Genomic DNA, 24,706 nt, shown 5'->3' on the forward strand with positions numbered 1-24,706 from the left:
ACTTTCTCTACAGTTATATAAAAACCATGGATGTGAACTTAGTATTGTGGTGAAACTCAAGTTAAGTCCCGAGTCTCCACCCCTTGCAATTCAACTATATGAATATGCAATTCAACTATATGAATCCTAGCAGGCACCCTTTGCTGACTCGCCCCCTGAACTTCCCAAGTCATTTTGACCTGAGTTAGTCTTTTGGGTGAGGCTCACCAAGGCACAGACCAAAAGCAACTGGGAGGCATCTACACTAAGCGGGGTGGGAGGCTGGGGCGGGGCAGGCAGTGGGAGGAGACAAAGGGCAAGCAGCTGGGAGGCTTATGTTACGAGTATGACCAATCCTTTCCAGCTCTACTCAGAAGTAGTCCCACTGCTTGTCATTTAGTAAGGCAGCTTTTTCCTCCCAGGTAACAATGAGGAATCAGCTGGAGCCATGAGGAACTGCTTCCTGGCTTCCCTGCCTCCTTTTTCTCCCTCTAGCCAATCTTAAAACAAGAACCTCCTTGGGCTCCTCTTTCTGCCCTCTCTTGTCTAGAGAAAAAATAGAGCACACATCCTTCATCCAGTGATTATTGGTTCCTTCAGAGATGGACAAGAGAGCCTGCTCCTGCCTCCCTGCCTCCTGCTCAATGCAAAACATTAACCCTTCCCTGTCTTCTGACTGGAACTTTCCTGCTGCTGCTTGCAGAGTCTGAATTATGACCCTACGAAGTGTTTCACATGCCAAAAAAGCAAGTACACCCAGACACAGAAAGACTCGAGTTTGTACACGAGGACTCAAGTGTACACGAGTCAGCAGAAAAACTGTTTTTGCGACTCAAACTCAAGTCACCTGACTCAAGTTCCCATCCCTGGTAAAAACCTGCATTTGTTAAATTGAAGCCACCCCATGAAACAAAATATTATAGTTTATTTTTGATTAGCTACTTTCGTCTATGTTGTAAACTAAACTACTAGTTGGCAAAAACAGTATTTTTATGCCCTTTCCCAAGCCCTTTCTTGTTGTTTTACTTTTAGGATGCCCATAGAATTACTGTTCCTCACTCCTTCACTAGACCAAAAGGCTCAAACAAGATGTGAATGCAACATTTAACAAATGGCACGTGCATGTACATGCCTTTGTGTGTGTGAGAATGTGTGCACGCATGAGAAACAGCCCAAAACTATAGCAGAGGGATAAAGGAGCTTGAAGTACCTAGCCTCTGCCGTACCTCTCTGATGTGCTATTTATAGTTTAAAAGCTTTTATTGACTTTCAATAGAAGCTCTTGTGTTATTGTTTGTTTGCTTGGTTTTTTTTAAAACCGTAAATAGCATGCAGTGGGCATGCAGCCTGGCTAGGACCTATCATAGAAGTTAAGTGTTAAAGCCATGTACTGCCCCACCATGTTTTAGGCAATTCTGAATGCTTCCCCCATGCTGTTTACTTAAGAAGATATTAATTCAAGGGTCAGAAGCTTGACTGTAAGAATTTCACTGTTTCCTAATGAAAGACTGTGAGTTATTTAGATAATGAAAGATGTATTGCTGAGGGCAGCCTTGCAAACAGCAGCAAAAGTCTTCTCCAGGAGGAGAAGGTGGTTGCCTGGCGTGTGTTATTTACTTAACTGCATGTGTAACTCTTCAAACTGTAGAGTTATAGGCATTATAGGCATCCTTCAGTCTCGGAAGACTATGGTATTGCACTCTGAATGGTGGTTCTGGAACAGAATGTCCTCTCCAGAGCGCGAAGCCTGGGTAGAGTAGATATGGAGGATAGACTGTTTCACATGCAGCAAATCCCCGTCTCCACGTTGCTGGAATGGTCCAACGGAAAGGCAGAAGCCAGTACGGTTGGTTCCAGCTGCGTCGCAGGAGTTGCCAGAACGTGACTGTGTTCAGCCATGAACTGCCTCAAGGACTCCAGTTCTGGATTTTGCCTTGAGGTTGACTCCAGAAGCCTTTTCCATAACTGGATGTAGCCACAAGGCAGTGGAGGTTTGGGATCAGAGTTTTCCTTCTCTCAGATGAGCTGCCTTCCCAGGCTACTGAGTTGCATCTACCCAACGGTGGTTGTTTAGTCGCCTCTTAAGACAAGTACAGCCAAACTGAGGGCCTATTCTTATCCCCCAGGAATACAATGAGCTGGAATACAATGGGTAGTTCGCAGCATTCTTTGCCCTAATGGGGAGATTCTTGATTGCCATGTGACACTTCTTGATTTCAGCATATATGTCAGTGCTAATTGTGTTCCAGTCTGCTCAAATGTGAGTACACAATTCCTGTTTATGGTTGATGGCCTCGCCCTAAAGCTAGACTTTTCTAGAAAGAAGTGACCTTTAAAACTCAGACAGAAAGGCCCTTCCCAGCCAGTGTAGGCTTTTGCCATGCCAGGGGTGTGCCCTGGAAGATAGAAGGGGGTATTCCTGCCTCCGTTTATTCTAAACAGCCAACTTTGGCTTTTCTTCCTCAGAGGAATTTTTATTAAGTCAAAAAGTGGCCTTTAGAAAAACGGAACATATTTTTAACACTTGTAGCTGGAATAATTTGTTTTTCTTAGCAGGACTGTATATTTGGCACTTCTTTAGGCTGGGAAAATGGAATTTCGCCCTTTTGTTTTTTGAAAGAAGTGGGAGCTGTAAAAGAACAGTGTCTCCAGAAGATTGGCCCATATGCTATTATGGTTATTATGTTTATCCAGGGGTGCTACTGAGAATTCCAAGTGCTGATATGGGGCAAGAAGCAAGGCATCTGTGCACTTGATTATGCATATTTGGATGCTTCCTAACCAAACACAATGGGATAGATTTGCTGCCACCTGCAAGTAAAATAATTAAAAAGGATGTCCTTCCTCACCCCACATTCTACCTGGGGTTTGCCAGGTTCCTCAGCATGGGAAACACGTTGCTGTAGGAGTGATCCTGAAAGACAGTGGACTGAGTCCTAGTAGCCCTGTGCCCTAGGTAGTCCTAATCCCATACAATCCATCCAAGAGCAAGGGGGCAAATAGCTAAAGTGGGGTGCATCCATGTATTTTTTTTTTTTTAATAAAGGGACAAAACTAGTGGGGAATGCGGCAGTGACAGGGGCACAGGGTGGGATTGGACCTAGGAGGAGGGCAGGATCAGTGATGCTGCATCCAATCCCCTTCCTGGGCCTGGTCTGCCTGCATGGATCAATACAGACTTGCACCAGGAATATTGCTGGAGCAGGTCCGAGTTGACCTGTTGGGGCTTCTGGGGCTTACCCCTGGGCCAGGGGACAAATATCCCCAAGGGACGGAGCATGGCTGGCACTGCTGCATTGCCACATGGGGATTTAGGTACAACTGGGCTGTTAGTGGGAGTGGGCTCGCAGGGGAGTGTCCATACACGAATGCAGTGGTTCACAAACTTTTTAGCACTGGGACCCACTTTTTAGAATGATAATCTGTTGAAACCCACCGGAAATGGAAGTGACATCATTTAAGTTTCAAACCTAAGCCTCAGTCAGCCAAAGGTCCCATTACCCAGCACGCTTGTGCTGTTTTGCATAGCGTGAAATTCAGATGTTCCAGTTTGGAAGTCAAAGCCGAATGCTGATTTGGATCCTTCTCCAGCCACACAACCCTCCTCCCCTTTCCAGCGTCCCATTTTCCCACCTCTTCATGGCAACGCATCATGCCTGTCTCCCTGCCCTTCAGCTCTGTACCCTGTATTTTCAACGGCAGCTGAGTTAGCTACGCTACACTGAGTTAGGTGGCTACGCTACCCACCTGAAATAGGTCCTGAGCCACAGTTTGAGAAAGACTGTCCTAGTGTATCTTAGGCCTCAGTTACCAGGAAGACATCATCATACTACATATGTTGGATAAGGCAAACTGTCTTTTATGCCTGTGGTGCTGTTTTTTGACATGCTGAGCACCCTGCTGGAATTAACTGGGCAAATGCTAGCTCAGAAACTCAGTACAGGTCCAGCCTATTTATACACGTATTTTTTATACACGGATTTGACTCAACAGGAATGGCCCCTGCAGATGATAAAGAACGTGCTGACCCCTGGAGAAGGGGAAAAATGCATCCCTTTAAAATCAGTTTTAAAAACTGAACAGTCCTTTAACAACAGCCTCCTTAATGAGAGAGAGGGGGGGCAGCAGGCTAACAATTCATCAATCCTTCTCCCTCCTGCGGACCCCTCCCTTCCCCCAGCACTTGAAAGAAACTTGATCATTTTGCATTGGTGAAGGGAGGGGCTGAGTGAAGTGCTGATGGATTGTTTTCTTAATGACTCTTATCTTAGAGTCAAAAGGTCAGCAAGGCTGTTTTTCAATCACTGGAGCAAAGAAACTTTGTTTTTTAAATTGATTTGCTATAGTGCATTTTTTTTTATTCACATGAGTGCTTGGAATGGAACCCACCAGAATAATTATTCTCAACCTGTATAGCCAGATCTTAGTAGCACAGGCAAGGTAGGTGACCTTGTGAGTTAAGTAATGAATTTGTTATGTTTTATTTACTGCTGAGCTCAGGTTAAATAGCAGCAGTAGCAAAAAAAAAACTTACAAACCATAGATGTACAATTGACCTCAATTGCTTAATACCCTGTGATACAAAACAGTTTGTTTTGCTACCCCTTACATTTTTTTATTTTATTTCTGCAATGTCTTGTCTTTGACTGGTGTCAACACTTACTGGATGGGGATTAAAATATTTGTGTCAGAGTGTGTTTTTGTGGGGGCAGAACTTCATCAAACAGTAAAGTATGTAACTGCTGTTAAAATGTTAGGTTGTGAAGGCTGTGGCCCGGCTGCCAACTGCTTATACCTGTGAGGCTGTATGCTTTGGCCTTTCCAGGCTATCATTGCCAAGGGAGAGTAGGGTATCCTTTGTGGGAAAAGAATTGGAATACTGGTTCCTGTTCAACATCCTCGGTATCCTGTTGAAGGAGTTAAGACTGTAATTTGTTCTTTCTTTGGGTGATAGACTCGGCGTTGCTTCCTGTGACTGGGAACTAATTTATAAGTAAATTGCTTCAGAGTAGCATAAGCTTCCTGCTCCACATTTGCTAGACAAAATAACAGTGGATGTTGTCAGCGGATTGACGGCTGGCTACGGCTGGTCTAGCTCTTTCACCAGTGTCATTTAACAAGATTCCTATCAGCAGGTGTTCTGAGAAAGAAGCAGTAATTTTGCTCATTTCTTTTTTACAAGCCAGGATTAAAACTGGCTATTACAGGGCTTCTTCACCTGTGGGGCCTGCACACTGGGACATGCATAAATGGGGTTCAAGGGTACATGAGGTGCTCCCAGAATGAAGAAAAACTTTTGATACACACTTTTTTCACTAGTCAATGAGTTCTTTTAAAACGTTGGAAATTGACCCTGAGTACTGATGGGCCAACAATATATACATTTTTATAGGCTATGATATTCATGTTTTTGTCAGTATTTACAATATTTAAAATATCTCTAAGCAGAGGGCAATACAGGATATGTTAATCTGGGTCTTCAACATTGTCTGTCATTGAAACAACGCCTTGGAATGGTTGGGTGCAGGGCATGATTTTATCAAAAACGGCTCCACAAATTAACCTCCTCTCTGAGGGGAAAGAGCACTGGTTTTTGTTGTGAGTTTTTTGATGTCTTCAAATTCTACGAAGGAAACAAATGTTTTGCTATTATTTAAATTTAATCATGTTTTTTGAGAGTTCTACTTCTCCCCATACATGTTCAATGCAATTTCAGAAAAACAGCAAATGGGAATAATTGCAGTAAAGTAAATAAAAAAGACAGCACAAGCCAATGCATGTCTACTCAGAAGTAAGTCCTATTGTGTTCAGTGGGGCTTACTCCCAGGAATGTGTGTATAGGATTGTTGGGGGGAGGGAGGGATACATGGTTGAAATTCTCTAGACCAGGTGTGGCCAACCTTTCAGCTTTAGGGCTTCTGAACCTTTATCAGTTGTGTAGAAGAGGGAATTTCAGCAGGTTTCTCTGTGTCATCTGTGAGATGACAAGCTGCACCTATTGAAATTAGCTTCTCTACACAATTGTTAAAGATCCAGGAGCCCTAAAGCTGAAAGGTTGGCCACACCTGGTCTAGGAGATGTATGAGACACAAAAGGTTAAGACCCTGTTCTAAACCTCAGGTTTTCTGAATATATGGTTATAGTTTAATAGAGCTTGTCTTTCATAACCCTTGATAAGTTGCCACTTTTTATTGGAAAAGTATGATAATGTATACTTTCTTTTCTGTTTCAGTTAATAGGAGCATTTGTCCTGGCTGTTGGCATTTATGCAGAAGTTGAAAGACAGAAGTATAAAACCCTTGAAAGTGCCTTTTTAGCTCCAGCCATTATTCTCATTCTCCTGGGTATTGTAATGTTCCTTGTTTCCTTTGTGGGTGTTTTGGCTTCCTTAAGAGACAACTTATCCCTACTTCAAGCTGTAAGTACTTTTATGTAAGGGGGTTTCCATTTGTAAAGCTGAACTTGATGATTGTATAATTATTTTGTTCTCTGTTTTTTAAACAGTTTATGACAGTTCAGCTCATTAACTTCCTTCTTCAATAAATAGCAGACAAATTGATGTGCAAGATGGATTATTATGTATCCAGTGCAAATGAGATTCTGAGAAGTGAGCCATTGACTTCAGTGGAAATAGGTTAGGTCAATGCTGAGTAATGTCCTTTCTCCTAGTGTAGGGCAATTTTTATAGCTCCTGTCATGATTTCAAAGAGAATCCGGGGGCAAAGAAAGAAACTGGCTAAACAGAAACAAGATTTATTTAGAGGAAGGGGAGTGGAAATTCAGTTATATATAAAGAGAGTGCTGTGTTTACATGGCTTGATATTAAATAAGAGTCAGGAAGTAATACTTTCAGTTCCAAGAGTACATTGATTTATCTCCCTCTGTGTTGGCAAGGTAGGGCAGGGTAGAAATCTCACAGCATGTATGTCTAAATCTTGTTTGTGCACTTTGCACAACTGGCAATACTATGGTAAAGTTTTTCCGCTTGTATTAATGCAAGCAGCTCTTTTATTTAGACTAGAGAGATGACATGACCCCATCTGAGGCAAAACAAATCACCAGTGTTTCTTGGGCATTTTCAAGGTAACAGTAAAGCCGTTGGTAGGCAAATAAAATACAGAGATCAGAATCAAGAAGTGAACAGTTAACACGTGTATTTATTTTAAAACATTTATATCCTGCCTTTCCCCTCTCAGAAAAAGATGCCCAAGGCAGCTAACAATGTGGAAACAATACTAAAATCCTACATTGGCAGTAAAATAGCAAACATGAAATAACAAAAAACTCAGGTGGATGGCAGTACTCCCTCTAAGGGTCTAATGGGGAGGATGTGGGGCTGAAGCACTGTGAGAGGTGCACTGTGTGGTCTCTCCTGCTCACCCTCTCCTCTGTATGGCCTGAAATGGACCTCCTGGAAGCAATTGGCGGTGACTGCATCTTGTCACCATCAACTATTTTCTAGTGCTGCGATTTACATGAGGCATCGCCAGTATTTTCCTGGCTGTGGCTATTGCCACAGCTACATGGTGAGTGGGAGGCCTGTGGGAAGGTTGGGGGTCCCTCTCATGAATGTCCCACATTGGGTTCCTGCCACTTCTGAGGCTGCTGCTGGGGCAGTGAAAGGGGGACATTGAGGCCAGGAAGGGTGTGATATTGCCAGTGGTGCCACTGCTGCTATTCTTTCTCCCTTCCTGACCTTGATCTACCTTCTCAGGTGCACTCGGACTTGTTTCAACAAAGTAGCAGGTGCAGATCTGAGTAGACCCAGTGGGACAGTGAGGGCAAATGTTTCCTTACCCAGAGGAGACCTCTGGGGCCTGAAACTGCCCTGCCAAATGCAGTACACACCCTGTTGGCACAGCTGCATCACTGCAAGGGGAGTTAGGTAGGATTGGGCTGCCTGGGTCAAAGGAGAAACTACAGAATGGGCATTAATTATTACAATATACATTGTAGGAATATTGGTGAGTTTAGTGTAGAAAGTAAACCTTGTTGACCTGCTGTTTGGAAGGATAGGATGGTGTACTGCTGGAAAGGTAAGGTTCTTTTCTGATATGGAGATAAAGAACAGACCAGTGGATGAAAGACAGAAATTGGATTTTTTAGTTTTGAACAAGCAACACCACCACCACCACCCCAGTTTGAAACAGAATGAAATACAGTGTTTTTATATCCCTCAAAATAGAAATGGCATATCCTCCAATAATAATAATAAAAAATAACAACTAGGTATTTATATACCGCCTTTCTGGTCATCAGATTACTCCTCTGACTTTATTCAAGGCGGTTTACATAGGCAGGCATTTCTAAATCCCTCAAGGGGATTTTTACAAACATAGAGGTTCTCTCTTTCAAGAACCAACAACATTTCAGAATGGATCTTCCTGGTTTGGTCTCACTTCTGGCCTCCAGTTCTCCCAGGCAGGCTGACAAGCAGCTCCATCTCTCACATGGAGGGCAGCCAAGATGCTTCTTGCTCACACCAAGAGCAGGTGGAATCACTCAGCTGGGCTTGTCAGCTGCTTCAAGGTCTCACCATTCTCAGTTGTTCAGGGAGCTGCTGGTGTCCTTGAACTGGCAACCTTCTGATGTTATCTTCGGGCTAACAGAGGCTCTACCCTCTAGACCACACCTCCTATGGATACATTCTTCTCGTGGGCTGTGTGGGTGGCACTCCTGTGGCCATGGAGGCCCTATGTCAGATGCATTGCTAATGGGTATTTACAAGCCCCTTTTATGCAGCAGGATCTTAGTGGGGAAAAAGAGTATGTTGCAACTCCCTGATATGTGGCCTCAACCAGGCGCACGACCTTGGCCTGGTGCCCAGAACATCTCAATTTCTGATGACAAGAGAGGCATCATCACAAACAGGTGTTAAAGCTAACTAAGCGTGACCCAACAATTTCCCCAAAGATCGACCCAATCATGAAAGAAGATATTGATCATCAGGAAGAACTTGTGCAGACCACTAACTCCTTGAAATACAAAGGTCTTTTGCAATAAGCCAATATGGATGGTTACTTTTCTAATGCCATGTCTCAAACGTTATTGTACTACAAATCTATCTATGCTACAGTTTTATATATACCATGTAATATTTGCCAATCTAAAAATAGATCATTAGATTAGAAACAGCATTTCAAAATATACACAGTTGTAGGTAATTTACTATATTTGGAGCAGAGTATAGTTGCTGTGTGAACAATTTGCAAAAACAGTAATGAAGAACGTATAGGGGAGATTGAGAAAATTGCAGCCTTGTGAGTTTATCTTGTAAGTATTTTTAAACGTTCATAAAGAAATTCCTGTGTACATAACATCCTCTTTTGCATGTGAAAAGCAACTCCAGTATTCATCTATTATATATAAGGACACAGAAAACAAATATTTTAGGTTGCATATTCTTGACTTAATTAAGAGTTATTTTAACTCTTTTAAGTTAAAATAAAATAAAAACTCTTTTAAGTTTTTTTCCTGATTTGGCTCACTTTGAATGAGCGGTGTTGATGTGGCAGGAAGAGTCTGTTCCTTTCTAGAGTCTTAAAAAAAATACTGTCATTCCATTGCCAAGACCTTAAAACCCTACAAATAGGCCATATCTCTTCTGGAAATGCAGAAACATAATGTTCTGAGGGTTTTTTTTTTTGTAGATTTTTATTAGTATGCTGTTCCAAGAGCTATGCTGCTGGTGAAATGAGAGAAGTACTATAGCATGCGAAACACAACGTGTGTTGTATGTATCAAAAGGCCATGTTCACTACTGTGCAAAACAGGAAAATGATTAGCACTTGCCAGATGCATAAAATAGTTGGTTAATAAGGGAGAAAGCTTCCACCAAGGCTCATGAAGAGGTTTTCACATGAGAGAAAAAAGGGAGAGATGTGCCATCTGTGGAGGCTTGTTTTTCGTTGCATCTCTAGATTACAAAATGTGCATGGTCAATGTGCTACACAGGTGGCATGCCTGGAGAGAATGAAGAGGGTCTGTGGCACAGGCTCAAGCCTATACAGTGTTCCTGCGTACTTTTCATCTGCTACTGTAACTGCACCTTCTTTCAGTGCACCTGAAATAAAACCATACCAAGGCACACAGTGAGGGCCAAATACTTATGGTATTGTCTCATCCACAACTGTTCTAAAAATCGTTTGATTCATAATTTAAATATAAAGGATATCGAAAGTCTACATAAATCTGAATTTTCTTTTTTTTGCAGTTCATGTACATCTTGGGCGTTTGTTTGCTGATTGAACTGCTTGGTGGAGTTATGGCATTAATCTTCAGAAATCAGGTAAGAAGACAACAACAAAAAACATGTAGTATAATTTTGTTTTTCAGTCAGTACAGAAAAGGAGGGCATTACTTGCCTATCTTGAAATAATTTGCATAAGTGAAGTAAAATCAGAACCTCCCCAAGACTTTCTGCTGCCTGAAAAGGCAAGATGGCATGCCACCCACCTAACCTGTGCCAGGTTGCTGAGGGCCGTGGGGAGAAGTCCTGCAGTCTGTGCCCTGAGTGAGACCCTTTTAAAAAAAATAGCTTTTAAAAATAGTATTGTCTGAACATTTAGAGCCAAAATGCGATGGTGGTGATGTTAGTGACAATAGCATTGTGTCTGCATTTTTTGGGTTTAGTAAGCATAATTGTCCTGTGTCATATATTTACAGCTCAAAATTGATCTCACCAACATGTGAAATGTGCAGACTATGGACTACACGGTGCTTTCATGTTCATATGTACTAGAGACAAGATGCATTCATTCCCCACTCAGAGCCTGAGCTGCTAGAGACTGGGAGAAGGTGCCTGAACTCCAAAATATAAATTCACACAAACACAAATTTTACAAAGCATTCCCAAAAGCCCAAACTAGGGACAATTCCTGTTTCCTGGTGCCCTATGTGTCTAGTAAGTCACTGATTCTAACTGCAAGGTAGAGGTTGCTTCCTAAAGCGGGTCAACCTCAGAGGATCAGCTGTGTTGCAGCAAAAAATAAGAGAGTCTCATAGCACCTTAATGACTAATTTGTGTATTTCGGCAAAAACCTTTCTGGACTATACAGATGTCATGAACTACAGTCGCTGTCATTACGAGTTACCATTAGGAGTAACTTCCTTAAGAGTAAGCCAGAGCCTTTCAATATGCACATATATAGCTGGTGGAAAATACAAATTTTGCAACTGTTTCTTCTGCAGCTCTGTACTTCATGGGTATGGTTATCTGGTTAGCTCTCTACCCTACATGCCCCTTCAAGCAGATGTTGTAATCTACATTATACAGTGTGCCTTAACTCACAAAAACACACACAACATACAGTAATTGACTAGGACAGAAGTCAGGCATCTTCAGCAGCCCTCCTGAACTCTGGAGGATACAGATCATTACAAACAGATGCTTTCTGGAGATCAGAATCAGCTTTTGTTTTTTGTTTTTGGAAGCAGACTGCTCACCATTCTTGCTGCTTATGGTGTGTAACTTCTAAAAGCATCACTTAAGAATTGAATCCCAAAACATTATGAGCTCTGCTCATAATGAATTTACAGAATTAGCTTTCACAAGGTGTGATGATGGCCATTAGCCTAGATAGGTTTTAAGTTTAGACAAATTACTGGAAGGAAATGGGTCTATCAATGGTTGGAAGCTGTGATTGCTAAATAGAGCCTTGATGTACGGAGGCATGCAGAAATCTTAATGCACAGAGTCAGAAAGTGTGCAGAACATGTGCAGTTTCAGGGAAGGCTGCAACACTTTTCCATGGACTATGGCAGGGTGGGTCTGCTTCCCCTCACCACCTGAGCCTGGTCAGGATGAGTGACTGTATGGAAACCCTGTATACACTGCCTTGAGTTTCACCAAGGGAGAAACACAGGATTATAAATTTCCATTATCCAGTTAAGTATTAGATTAACCCAGGAATTTTTAAGCTTTTTCATCTCACAGCAGACTGGTGCACCAACAGTTTTTTGATAGTTGACAAGGCACACTGCACTGCTGGTGTGGGGCTAACATGCCTCAATGGCCCTACTAATAAATTACCCCCAAACTCCTGCAGCACACCAGTGAACCATTCGCAGCACACTGGTTGAAAATAGCTGGATTAACTAATTTATCTGTGAAGCCATGTGATATGCTCATTGCAAGTGGGCCTGTTAGACTGGAGGTGGAAATGTCTTATTTCCACCAAGTTTCTTATTTTATCACTAGCCATTGGCCAGCCTTGGCTGGTAAGAAATTCTGGGCAGTTGTTGTTTGAGCATTTCTGGGAGCATGAGAGGTGTCCCATCCTGCAATATAAATTGTTCTGGTAAGTCTCCTTTGCCACAAAAGTTTATGTACAACTTTCCTTATCAACAAGGCTTGTCCTATACTGAGTTCATGAAAACCGTTTGCTTGTGAACAAGTCTCTTGAGATAATGGGGTATTTTTTTTCAGCACACAGAGTAGACAATCAATTGTTATTACTGTGTTGTGGTGGATCCAGTTGTCTGTCTTCATGGTCATGCTTTTGTGGTGGGGCAGTTGCATTTTCTCACCATTCAGACTACAATATTTTGTCTCCATGAGGCAGGAGATGCAGTAATGAGGTTGAATACATGTTTGAAGAAGCTTAACAATAAAAGGATTTTTTTTAAAGCCCTCAGGGTCTTTCCAGATGAACCCTGGATTTTATTCTTGGTACTTGAAGGTTGAGAGGTATGGCCTTGGAGTGGTAATTGTATGGGGGATAGCTGTTTGCTCTATGCTTCAGTGTAAGAAGTGCAGAAAGACAAGTTCTTCAAAAATAAAAAAAAAATTTAAAGAAACAAATTGTTTTCAAAAATCAAAATGTTCATAACATTTCTTCTAGTTAACATACTGTAGTTTCCCAAGTTTGTATGATATGCAGAACTTTGGTTTATTCTAAACCAGAAGCAAAACTTTCACTTTGTTCCTTTCACATACAGAACAGTCGAACCAGGATTTAGCATTATGTCTGAACTGGGCCAAGGTCTGATCTTAATTCTCAATTTTGCTAATTAATCAGCTAAAGGGTTAGTTGATTAACCTGCTGATTAAGCTTGCAGTCCTAGTACGAATGTGTGCTAATCTGTCTTTAGTAATATGCATGGTACTCTTTTAATTTCTTCCTCTTTTAGACAATTAACTTCTTAAATGAAAATATCCGAAAAGGAATTGAGAATTACTACGATGACTTGGACTTCAAAAACATAATGGATTTTGTTCAAAAGCAGGTTTGCTTTTTGTTATCAAATTAATAACGTAATAAGAGACAAACATTCATTGATCTTCCAAACTGTAATATAATATGGTGTCCTTCTAGTAGCATAAGGTGTATGTACTAATTTTGCTGGTGAAGTACAGTATGTGTAGACTTCCATGGAGTTTTGGCAGAGGTTCCCCAGATTCCTCATCTCAACCTTAGGATTGGGCTGCTGAACTAGGTTATAGCTTTCCAAATACTGAACTAGATATTTAAGTAAGCATATGCTATGTGTGTTTGAGTGTTTGTGTATTTAAATCTTTAGCACCAGTGGAATCTTTTTTTTCCTTTGCAAATACAGATAGGGCCTCGGTATCTGTGAGGGATCAGTTCTCAGACCCCCCGTGGATACTGAAAACAATGGATAATGAAATCCTCAGTTTCGACCCCTTAAACCCTCTGAATGTGACTGGAGTTGCACTTCTGAACCCTCTGAACACGACTGGAGTTACACCCTGGAGGGCTTCCTTGGGCCTCAGAATGCATTAAAAGGTATTAAAAGTCACTTCTGGTTTCACAAGGGAAACCAGAAGTTGTGTTTTTTTGCTTTAAGGGCAATTCTGAAGCTCGCAGATGCATGCGTCCTCTACCGTCTTCAGAAAGCTCTCTGGAGGTTACTGGAGCACAGCTCTGGTTGCCTTCAGAGGGTTCAGGTAGGGCCAAACCCAACAGGACCCATGAGATCCACCTTAGTCCAGATCCCTTGATGTAAAATCCTCAGATAAACAAAACCTGTAGTGATTATGTGGTGGTTATGCATAAATCTGTAGTGATAATGCAGAGGAGGGATTTTGATTGCTCTTCCAGTAGTTCAGTCTGCCAAGCTCATGATCCTGGTGGTGCCAGTTCAATCCAGTTGCTACTTAAACTTTTAAAAAGCAACTGCTTACAAAGCTCTGCACATTTTAAACCAACATCTAGTTTGACCCAAACATTAAAAAAAATACTTACGCAGAAGGATTCAGTGGTCTTTGTTATAAGTTTTTGGTTTATCCTTTTTTAGATGTATGTCAAGTAGATGTTTAGTTAATTGGATTAATGATCAATTTACAGTGTTTAGTTTTCAGGACCAGGCCATTTTTTCTGATCATTAAATTGAATTTGTTGAGCGCTATTACTCATTGACTCTGCAAAGAGTTCTTCTGATAAAATCTTTTGAGACAGTTCTGTAGAGAGTAGCCATAGCAGAGTGGATTTAAAAAGGAGGATAGATGATGTAGGTCAGAAATGGTGTAAGCAAGTTTTACTACTGAATTTATTGCAAATATTTCCAGGGATGTGACTTTTGGCATATCTTAGCTTTTGGCTTTGATTTTACATGCCACCCTCACCCCACCCTGCAAAATGTTTATATTGGAGACTTCATGAGTTTTTATAGAGATTAATAATTAAGCATATTTACACAGTATTCTGGTCTTAGAATTGATTTGTGCTGCCCTTTAATTTCCATTTAAGACTCGCTCCCAAGTTCAGCTTGTCCTTCTTTGCCATTAGACCAGACATAATCATACTGTAACTATGTACTCTGTGCATTGATAATGCAGTGGTTCTCAAACTTTTAGCACTGGAACCCACTTTTATGACAATCTGTCTGGGACCCACCAGAAGTGATGTCATTAACCTGGAAGTGAGGTCATGGGCGGAAGTAACATCATCAAGCAGAAAGAGCTTTCCTAAGAATGTAGCAAGCATTGAAATTGCCCATGGCAAGCACTGAAATTGTGCCATTTTCCCTAGATAGGTAGGCTATAAATAAATAAATAAAAATGAATAGTTTGAAATTTTTAATTTATTATTTTAATTAAAGTAAAACAAATAAATAAGGGGAGAGGAAATGGGGAAGCCAGCCCTGTTCCACCAAGTGAATTCTCTCTGTAGCCTGCCTGCATGAACCTCAACCCCCTTCCCCCTAAAAACACTGTAAGATTTTTTGGCCCTACCCAATGCCCAGTTCAATTTAAGTTCTTTAAGCAAGTTTAGTGTGATTCTAAACAGAATCAATTTTAAATCCAACATGTTTTTTGTTTGGGCTGGATTGAGATTCAAAGTTTCCTTCTAAACAGCATTAAAAACCCAGAATGATGAGGAGAGGAAATGAGACTCCTTTGTGTGTGTCTGTGTGTGTGTGTGTGTGGGGGGGGTTAGAATCTGTGAAAGACAACAACCCTTTCCAATCAAGCAGTGGTTCCCAAATCTTTTAGCCCTGGGACCCACTTTTTAAAATTACACAGCATCAGGACCCACCTAGCTTTACAAGACTAAAGAAGAAGAAAAAAGTCTTACAAGCCTATTTTTACTATATTATGGTGGGGGGCTGCTGCCTCCGACACATACTCAGTATTACCTGGCAGGACCAAGTTTCAAACAACACAGTCCTGGAATGAGCTGGAATCCCTAGCATGTACACACTACTAAAACAGAGACGCCTGCGTTGCTTGGTCATATCGTGAGAACAAAACGGCTCATATTGACATATCGTGAGAACAAAACGGCTAGTACAAACAAAACAAAACATATCGTGAGAACAAAACGGCTAGTATTATAATGCCATTGTACGAATCTATGGTAAGGCCACACCTGGAGTATTGTGTCCAGTTCTGGTCGCCGCATCTCAAAAAAGACATAGTGGAAATGGAAAAGGTGCAAAAGAGAGCGACTAAGATGATTACGGGGCTGGGGCACCTTCCTTATGAGGAAAGGCTACGGCGTTTGGGCCTCTTCAGCCTAGAAAAGAGACGCCTGAGGGGGGACATGATTGAGACATACAAAATTATGCAGGGGATGGACAGAATGGATAGGGAGATGCTCTTTACACTCTCACATAATACCAGAACCAGGGGACATCCACTAAAATTGAGTGTTGGGCGGGTTAGGACAGACAAATGAAATTATTTCTTTACTCAGCGTGTGGTCGGTCTGTGGAACTCCTTGCCACAGGATGTGGTGCTGGCATCTAGCCTAGACGCCTTTAAAAGGGGATTGGACAAGTTTCTGGAGGAGAAATCCATTATGGGGTACAAGCCATGATGTGTATGCGCAACCTCCTGATTTTAGAAATGGGTTATGTCAGAATGCCAGATGCAAGGGAGGGCACCAGGATGAGGTCTCTTGTTATCTGGTGTGCTCCCTGGGGCATTTGGTGGGCCGCTGTGAGATACAGGAAGCTGGACTAGATGGGCCTAGGGCCTGATCCAGTGGGGCTGTTCTGATGTTCTTATGAGAATGGACGATGGCCAGATCCCAAAGGATCTCCTCTATGGAGAACTAGTGCAGGGAAAGCGCCCTACAGGTAGACTACAGCTGCAATACAAGGATATCTGCAAGAGGGATCTGAAGGCCTTAGGAATGGACTTCAACAGATGGGAAACCATGGCCTCTGAGCGTCCTGCTTGGAGGCAGGCTGTGCAGCATGGCCTCTCCCAGTTTGAAGAGACACTTGCCCAAGGCAAAGAAGGAAGTCCGTAGCCAGGGAGACAGACCAGGGACAGACTACATTTGCTCTCAGTTTAGAAGGGACTGTCATTCCTGAATTGGCCTTTTCAGCCACACTAGATGCTGTTCCAGAACCACCTTTCAGAACGTGATACCATCGTCTTCTGAGACTGAAGGATGCCATAGATAGATGCCTTCTGGAGCACTTGTTGAGCTCTATGTGCATAGGATCAGGACCATTCTGGTAGCCTTGCACTCCCCTTTGCCTGACCTTCCACACAAGCCAGGGCATGTTTGCTTACTCACAAGTAAACAAAAACATGTGGCTTAGTTTTGCTTTCCATAGAGCTCAATACATTTGTCAGCTTGCAGGGAGGGACTTCCTTCTCGGGTGTTTATTTGAGGCTGCGTTCATCAGATCAGGATCATTCTGGTGGCGTTGAATTCCTCTCCACCTGCCCTTTGCAATGGATCAATGCACAGTTATCTACTCATGAGTAAACATGCAGTATCATTCACTTTTACTTTCCATAGGTTTTAATGCATTTTGCTCATCTGCTATCAGCTTGTCAGTTGCAGTTTTGTGCCCTACCCATAATCAGGTCGTGACCCACCAGATCCCACAGTTTGAGAAACCCTGATCTATAGGGCTAGTGTAATTTGAGTTAAGAACAAAATTCAAAGCACACCAATTCCATGGATTATCTATGCACACAGGTTTAACTCAAAGTTTTAACTCAACTAAATGGAAATAAAACAGCATCACAAATCAGTTCAGAGACCAGAATACTGTGCATATATGGTTAATAATGATATTTTAAGAGATTAATAATTAATTAAGATGGTTAATTATTAATCTCTTAAAAATCTCATTAAGTCTTCTGTATAGATATCTCCTTAAAGTCCTGGGGTGGAGTGAGGGTAGCACCTTCTTCATGAAAAATTATCAAAGCTGAGAACTACCAAAAATCACATTCCTGAAGATAGTCATTCCTGCCCTTCCTCCAAGGAGTTCAGAACCGCATACATGGTCCCCCCCTTTCAAACCAGTCTTGTGAGTTAGGTTAGGCTGAGAGAAAGTGGCTGGTGCAGAGCCTCACCCAGTGATAGTTTCATGACTGAGGGCGCAATCCCAAGGCCTGGTTGAGCTGGTGCAAGTCCTTTGCCCTAGCCCAGAAGTGTAGCAAAAGTGCCATGAGGCTCTTCTGTGCCACTGCAGGATGGTGCCACTATGCCAAAGTCGGCCTCCGTTGCGCTGGCTCCTGGTAAATTTGTGCCAGCCTGCCCCAGCTGGCACAGGGGTCTGGGGAGGGTGGTCTAGAACACTCTGACCATTATACCACACTGCTCTCTCTTGAATTGGCTTTGGTGATCTGATTAGTAAGTAGAATGAGAGTTCTTCCTTTCATCTTCTGTAGAATTCTTTGTAGATTCATCCTGCTCCTATAAACCTGAGAAATTGCAAGCTACTTCAGTTTGTACTTGAATCAAAATATACATACTCCAGTCCTAATATTTAAAAACAATGAACTTAATCTTTACACTTGCTATCTACTTTGTGAACTGGTAAAAGATGCATATTGCTGTCATAAGGAACAGAAATTAATTACGTGTTTCCTATACTGCACTTTATTTGTAACAACACTGGGTGTCTCCACATGTGTACATTCTGAATATAAGAAAGCAGAATGTGAAGGTGCTGTATTTGTTATCAGTAAGGAGAAAAAAAGGAAGTAATCAGAACTCTTATATTCTGTGATAAAGGCAAGAATACTCCCTTTTGAAACAATAAATGTTCTTTCTTAAAGTTTAAGTGCTGTGGTGGAGAAGAATTTACAGACTGGTCAAAAAATGTGTACCATTCCTGCTCTGCCCCAGGACCACTAGCCTGTGGAGTTCCTTACACATGTTGTGTCACAAATAAGGTAAAGATTATCTATTTAGAAGTCTCCTTCTCGATCCTTGTGTTTCACGAAATGAGTAGTTTTTCTTAATGTCTGTTTTGCAAGCTAGAACTTTCATCAGAAAGGGTGATCTATGCTTGGAAGGTGAGGTTCAGTGTACATATCGCCTTGCTTGATATTAGACTGCATGTAACAAAGGGGAAACGAGTGTAAATTTGTTAGACAAAAAGAAACTGAACAGGTAGTGAAAGGTGAGTCTAAAGCAAGGGTGTCCAAACTTTTTGGCAGGAGGGCCACATCATCTCTCTGACACTGTGTCGGAGGGTGGGGAAAAAAGGGATTAATTTACATTTCAAATCTGAATAAATTTACATAAATGAATATATTGAAGATTGAACTTATATGAATGAATGAATGTCTTGCAATAGCTTATGGCCTATAAAAGGCCTTGCACAAAGCAAGGCCAGCCTTTCCTTTGCTGCCTCTTCTGCATCACAGCTATGAAACAGCAAGTGGTGGTGGTAGCCTTTGTCCCACAGCTCAAGCGATAGATCGAACCGTTGGATGTCACGCCGAGAGCAGTTGCATCAGGCCAGCATGGGCTTCAGAAAGTCTCTGGAGGGCCAGAGGCTCATTGGAGACTGGGGCCTCCTTGAGGGCTGGATTGGGAGTCCTTGAGGGCCACAAGTGGCCCCAGGGCCAGAGTTTGGGCACCCCTGGTCTAACGGATGCACTTCTAAATCTGTCTGTATTATATAGACATATCCATGGGGTATCAGTTCCTGACCCCTGTGTATACTGGAAATGGCAGATACTGGGAACCTACTTGAAACATGTTAAGAAAGGAGGGGAAAGCCCCCAGTAACTTGTAGGGTTCTCATGCTTTCAGGGCTCCAGCAGTCTTTTTGGCTTCTTCCACCTTTATGGGTCATGTGGAGACCCCTGTCTCCACCCCGATTTGCCCCAGAATGCATCACAATGCATTCTAGGGTGAAACTGGGCAGAGGCAGGCTGGAAGAGGCTGGAAGAAGCCAAAGAGACTGCCATTCCCCAGCTGGAAAAGCTGTGAATGTTTTGAATTGATGTCTGGAGGCAGTGAAGGGTTGGATGAAGGTAAGCAAATTGAAGTTCAATTTGGATAAGGCAGAAGTTCAGAAGTTTGGCTAGTACGGAATTCTGCTGTGAGGGTTTGGGCCAGGGTAGGACTTTCCCATTGTGCCACACACATTATTCTGGCTGTATTGGTTTGTTGTTGGGCACAGTTCAAAATGATTATTATTGCCTTTAAAGCCCTAAATGGCTAAAGGACCAAATGCTTTCTCCTGTGAATCTGCCTGCCCAATAAGATCCTTTTAAGAAGGCTCTCTTATGGGTTCTGCCATCTTTTGGAAATCTGGTGAACTTATGAGGGGGACCTTCTCCGTGGTTACATCTACATTAGAGAACTCACTTCCCCTGACATTGCAACCAATGCCCTTCTTTGTTTTTTCACTGCCAGATGAAACTCTGGCCTTTTTGCTGGGCCTTTGTGGATTAAAGAAAATTAATTAATTCCTAGTGTGTTTGGCAGTTCTTTCTCAGTTGTGGTGTATTCTTTTGGTTTTTTAATTATATTTGTTTTTAAAATCTCTTGGAAGCTGTCCCAAGCCTTTATTGAGAAGTGCAGGATATAAGTTTTAAAAATAAGTGTGCGTGTGGAAGTATAAAGAGAAAACAGCAAACAATGGGGCTAGATGGCCACTTCAGCATGTGACACACTCACACATGCCAACAAGAGGATAATACTTCATGCATCTGATGCAGTGGGCTTTAGGCCACAAAGGATTATGCTATAATAAATATATTCATTTTTTAATGTTCCCGAAGATTCTGTGTAATTTGTCTGTGATCATTTTTTTTCAAAAATAAAGAACCTACAATTACTGCTCTTCAAATAGTACATCTGTCTTTACCTTAAATTGCATGCATGAACTTCATCCTAGGCTTCTTCAGAGCAGTTGCTGTAGGGTGGTGCCGTCTTGGAGAAGACAGCACTGTGTAAGACCAATTGTTGAAGGAAGTACGACAGTCTGGATGCAGAGCGATGCCTATGGTTATCTTGGAAGTGCTCACCATGCTGCCACCACTGTCATGCTAGTTTGTTAGATAGACTCTATCATTTCATTCATATTACACAGTATTTGTATTTTGAAATACGTATGTTTTTCCCCCTCAGACAGCAGTGATCAATACCATGTGTGGATATAAAACACTTAACGAAGAGGTATGTTTTTTTTTTAAAAATAGATTTTGTTCGATTTTGAACCAAAAGACCGTCTGGTTTTAGGCTGAGTGGTTTTACATCTTGCAGTCTTGAGCCTGCACCAGTGCTCTAAGAAAGCCTTTCTGTCAAAGAGTTCTGTCTTATAAATTGAAAAGGGACAATAAACATGCATAAAGACCAGGCCAGGCATGACTTGTAAGGCTTCAGTAGTCCTCCTCAAGGGTGCCACACTTGCTGACAACCAGATCCACCCTTGAGGAGGACTACTGCAGCAGCCTTACAAGTCATGCATGGCCTGGTCTTTACGCATTGAACTACTTGTGAGTAATCACCCCGGCCTCTGCCTTGGGAGGGGTCAGTGATTCTTCAGATTTCTGGTAAATTGTGACTAAATTAGTATTTCTTCAATAGCTTGCTGATTTCATTGGACAAAAACATAGATGTGGATCCTAATCAGGAATCTGAAACTGGATAAGCTGGCTGTCAGCTCAGCTGTTCCTGAGATGTAACTCAGGAAAAACAGCTGGCACAGAAAACCTCCTTGCATTTGCCACTCTCTTGCATCCTTGCAGCAAACTCCAAGGCAGGATAGCTTTTCATGTCTCATTTAGCAGTGGTAGGACTATTAGCCTGCAAATAGGAATGAGGTGCATGTCATCACTCTCATCCCTTCGTACGAGTAGTTTAAAACTGGTATCAAGTGTAACAAGATGAAAATGTAAACACAGCCTGAACTAGAAAATATGTTTATTTTATTTAAAAGATTTATACTGTGTCAGCTCAGGCCCTCATGGCAACTAACAACGTTCTATAAAACCAGAATTCAATTAATTTGCACCCATAACCAGCAACTTGTATAACCCTGGTTGTCCCTGGATTGTCAGGTGGTGGCTGTGGCTGGGGAGGGGACATTTGCCCAGCTCTGGCCTTTACACCAGCTGAGACCATACCTGAATCGGTTGGATCTGCCTATGGTGGTCCATGCCATAGTGACATCTAATTCAGATGACTATAACACCATTTATTCCCTTACCCTGCATTGAGCCCCATCCTGCCCTATGGGGCTACTTGGATCTGCACCAGCAAAATTGCTGGCACAGTCTGAGAAGTCCCGTGCAGGGCTTAAAGGCCCAGGAAGGGCAATAGGATCTGGCGTAGGCCTCTTCTGCCAACCGTGTCCTTTCCCGGGCCTGAATAGTTCCTCACCACCCTCCTCCTCTTTGAAACATGTTCTTTATGTCATGTTTGTGAAACCTAGTGCTGGTGCGCTGCAAGGATACGGCCATCTAAGGTGACTAACATCAGAGTACAGTGGTAATTAACCCTTTTCTGCCAAGCCCACAGGTGTACACAATTGATCCCTGTTGCATATATGCAACATTGGGCAGAAGTGGCTTAAAAGTGCAAAGCATAAAATACCATAAAACACATGATCAGATCATTGTTTGAAGTGTATTATTGTACCTTTCACAGCGCCTGAGTGTTCAACACATTATATATGTCAGAGGATGCACAAATGCAGTCATCATTTGGTTCCTGGACAACTATACAATTATGGCTGGTGTTCTGCTTGGTATATTGTTGCCACAGGTAAGGTTAGCTGATGTTTGTGAAGAATAGTGGGTAGTAGCATTCAGGGCGTGGCCATTGTCATTGTCTGCCTGTTATTTCTTCTAAATAATGCTTGGTTTGTGAGCAGTGGAGTACAGTTGTGATAGGATGGTGTGGGGTCTATTCTTTCATGTATTCTGTTTTAACTTGCCATAGAAGGGATTAAGAAAGACCGATTCCTTTATTTCTTATGGGCCGAAAGTGTATTTTGCCACACAGCCTGACTGATTTACAGGTGGTCAGTTTCTATAATATCAGTGATTCAGTCAGTGGGGGTGGGGGTGGTGGGGGGTGGTATGCATCCATTCCATGGACTGTGTGGGCACCAAATGTTGCTCTTTTTAAAGTGGCTTTTTGTTTCTCTAAATGTGAGAATGGCACTGGTCTGAGAGCTGTTCCTCTTGTTGTATTTTGTACGTGAACACAGATACTCCAACACAAGTATGTGTTGCTTCTCCGCAGGAGTGAGGGACATCTAAGTCCAAACAGTATATTCTGAATCAGAGGCCCTGACTTTTCAGAGTTGACATTTCCAAGAATTTTATATGTGGCAAATTTTACATGTCTGAGCCCCTCCAAACCCGGCAGGAGGGTATTTTGAACTTGGAAACTAAAGTACAAACCAAAGTTAGACTCATAGATGATATGCAGTTGTAAAAATATATAATACACAAAATGCTAATGAAGAATGAGATCAGTGGTTCTGTCTCCTGGTCATGGCCTCCACTTTATTTTACAGTTCTTCGGAGTGTTGTTGTCTTTGCTTTACATCACCCGAGTAGAGGATATAATTTCAGAGCACAACAAGCTGAATGAGACACTACTGGATGGAAGGCAACAGAGGGCAGACGTTGAATTTGCAGGCGCTGGGTGCTGTATGTGTTATCCTGAGTAATGCCAGGTAGTCCTCCGACTAAAGTGTGTTTGAGCCTTGAATGTAGTCAGACATAATGTAATTTATTTTTTTTGAAGTACTTAGGAAACAGCCTCTCTTACTCTTTCTAGACCTGTGAACATAATTCATTAACAGATGAGATTTTAGCTCTGAGCTTTTTGTTTCACTGAATCCGCTTCTGAAGCGTGTTAAATCTCTTGTGGCATCCTAACAGTCGAGCTAGTTTCCTGTTTTACTGTAAAACTGTATACCTAATTCAGGAGAAAATCTGTTATTGGACTTAATACAGTAATTATTATTGTAGACAACCTGACTGTATAGCTTACCTCACAGTGCCACTAACAAGATAAAATCATGTCTGTATTCACCCCAGCAGTGTCTCTCTCCTGGTGGCTGCTTGATGGTGTCTTTTGTGCCATTTTTTAAAAAAAAGATTATGGGCCTTCTGAGATTGGGAGCCATCGTCTCATGCCTTTTGCTAAGTAAACAATTTTGTGACCTTTTTGTTGGTTGAAAAGTGGTATGTAGATATTGTTAACAATAATCTTTATTCTGGCTATTTTTGTAGTGATATTCAGAACAAAGGAATTAACTGTGCATGGGGTGCCTTCACAAAGCCACTTTACTACATTAAAAATGATCTTGTAGCGACTTTCCCACCTCATGATGATTATTCTTGGGCAGCCTAATCCTGAGCTGCCCAGAGCTGTGGGACCCGGCGGCTTCATGGAGGGCTCCTGCTGGATCATGGAAGCTTCACGGAGGGCTCCTGCTGGATCCTGCTGCTCCTACCGTGGAAGGCTCCTTGGGAGAAGGGGACACTTGGTTCTGCGGATCTGCCTCTCCCCCTCCCCGGAACGCCTCCCCCACGCCCCTGACCACACCCCCATTTCCCGTTCTGCAGCCCGGCGGTCACAGAGACCACTGAGCTGCAGAACCCGGGCGCCCACTGCACGCTGGCTCAGCGCTGGCCAGAGCTGAGCCAACTCCGGCGGGAGCCCAGCGGTAAGCCCCGCAAACATGCCTTATGGCACGTTTGTGACTGTGGTCCGCGCTGCGGAGGCGCAGTGCGGACCACAGGATCGGCCTCTTAGTTGGCTCTAACTGTTCCCTAATTTTATCAAATGATACCTCCTGCTGTGTTTTATTGGCTGGTTGAATTCTGGTGTTTTGAACAAAACAAAACATCAGTTTTGTGCCTGGGTATTTCATTTCAAGGCTGCCATTAGAGCTGGGGTGCCCAAACCCTGGCCCGGGGGCCATTTGCAGCCCTTGGGGACCCCCAATCTGGCCCGTGGAGAGTCCCTGGTGTCCAGTGATCCTCTGGCCCTCCAGAGACTTGCTAGAGCCTGCGCTGGCCCAAAGG

The 24,706-nt window shown here is 42.5% G+C and overlaps 1 protein-coding gene across 1 annotated transcript in view; it reads left to right on the forward strand.

Annotated features, from left to right (window-relative positions):
• The window catches only part of TSPAN15 (tetraspanin 15), a 32,964-nt gene extending 9,606 nt beyond the window's left edge, over nucleotides 1-23,358 (forward strand). Inside the window, exons 2-8 of the mRNA XM_066618896.1 lie at nucleotides 6,212-6,397; nucleotides 10,193-10,267; nucleotides 13,111-13,206; nucleotides 18,476-18,592; nucleotides 20,787-20,834; nucleotides 22,308-22,424; nucleotides 23,185-23,358. Of these exons, the coding sequence (XP_066474993.1) occupies nucleotides 6,212-6,397; nucleotides 10,193-10,267; nucleotides 13,111-13,206; nucleotides 18,476-18,592; nucleotides 20,787-20,834; nucleotides 22,308-22,424; nucleotides 23,185-23,340 (795 nt within the window). The 3' untranslated portion in view covers nucleotides 23,341-23,358. The remainder of the gene's footprint in view (nucleotides 1-6,211; nucleotides 6,398-10,192; nucleotides 10,268-13,110; nucleotides 13,207-18,475; nucleotides 18,593-20,786; nucleotides 20,835-22,307; nucleotides 22,425-23,184) is intronic.
• The last annotated feature ends 1,348 nt before the right edge of the window (nucleotides 23,359-24,706 follow it).

Source organism: Tiliqua scincoides, chromosome 3 (genome assembly GCF_035046505.1).
Source record: "Tiliqua scincoides isolate rTilSci1 chromosome 3, rTilSci1.hap2, whole genome shotgun sequence".
Taxonomy (NCBI): Eukaryota; Metazoa; Chordata; class Lepidosauria; order Squamata; family Scincidae; genus Tiliqua; species Tiliqua scincoides.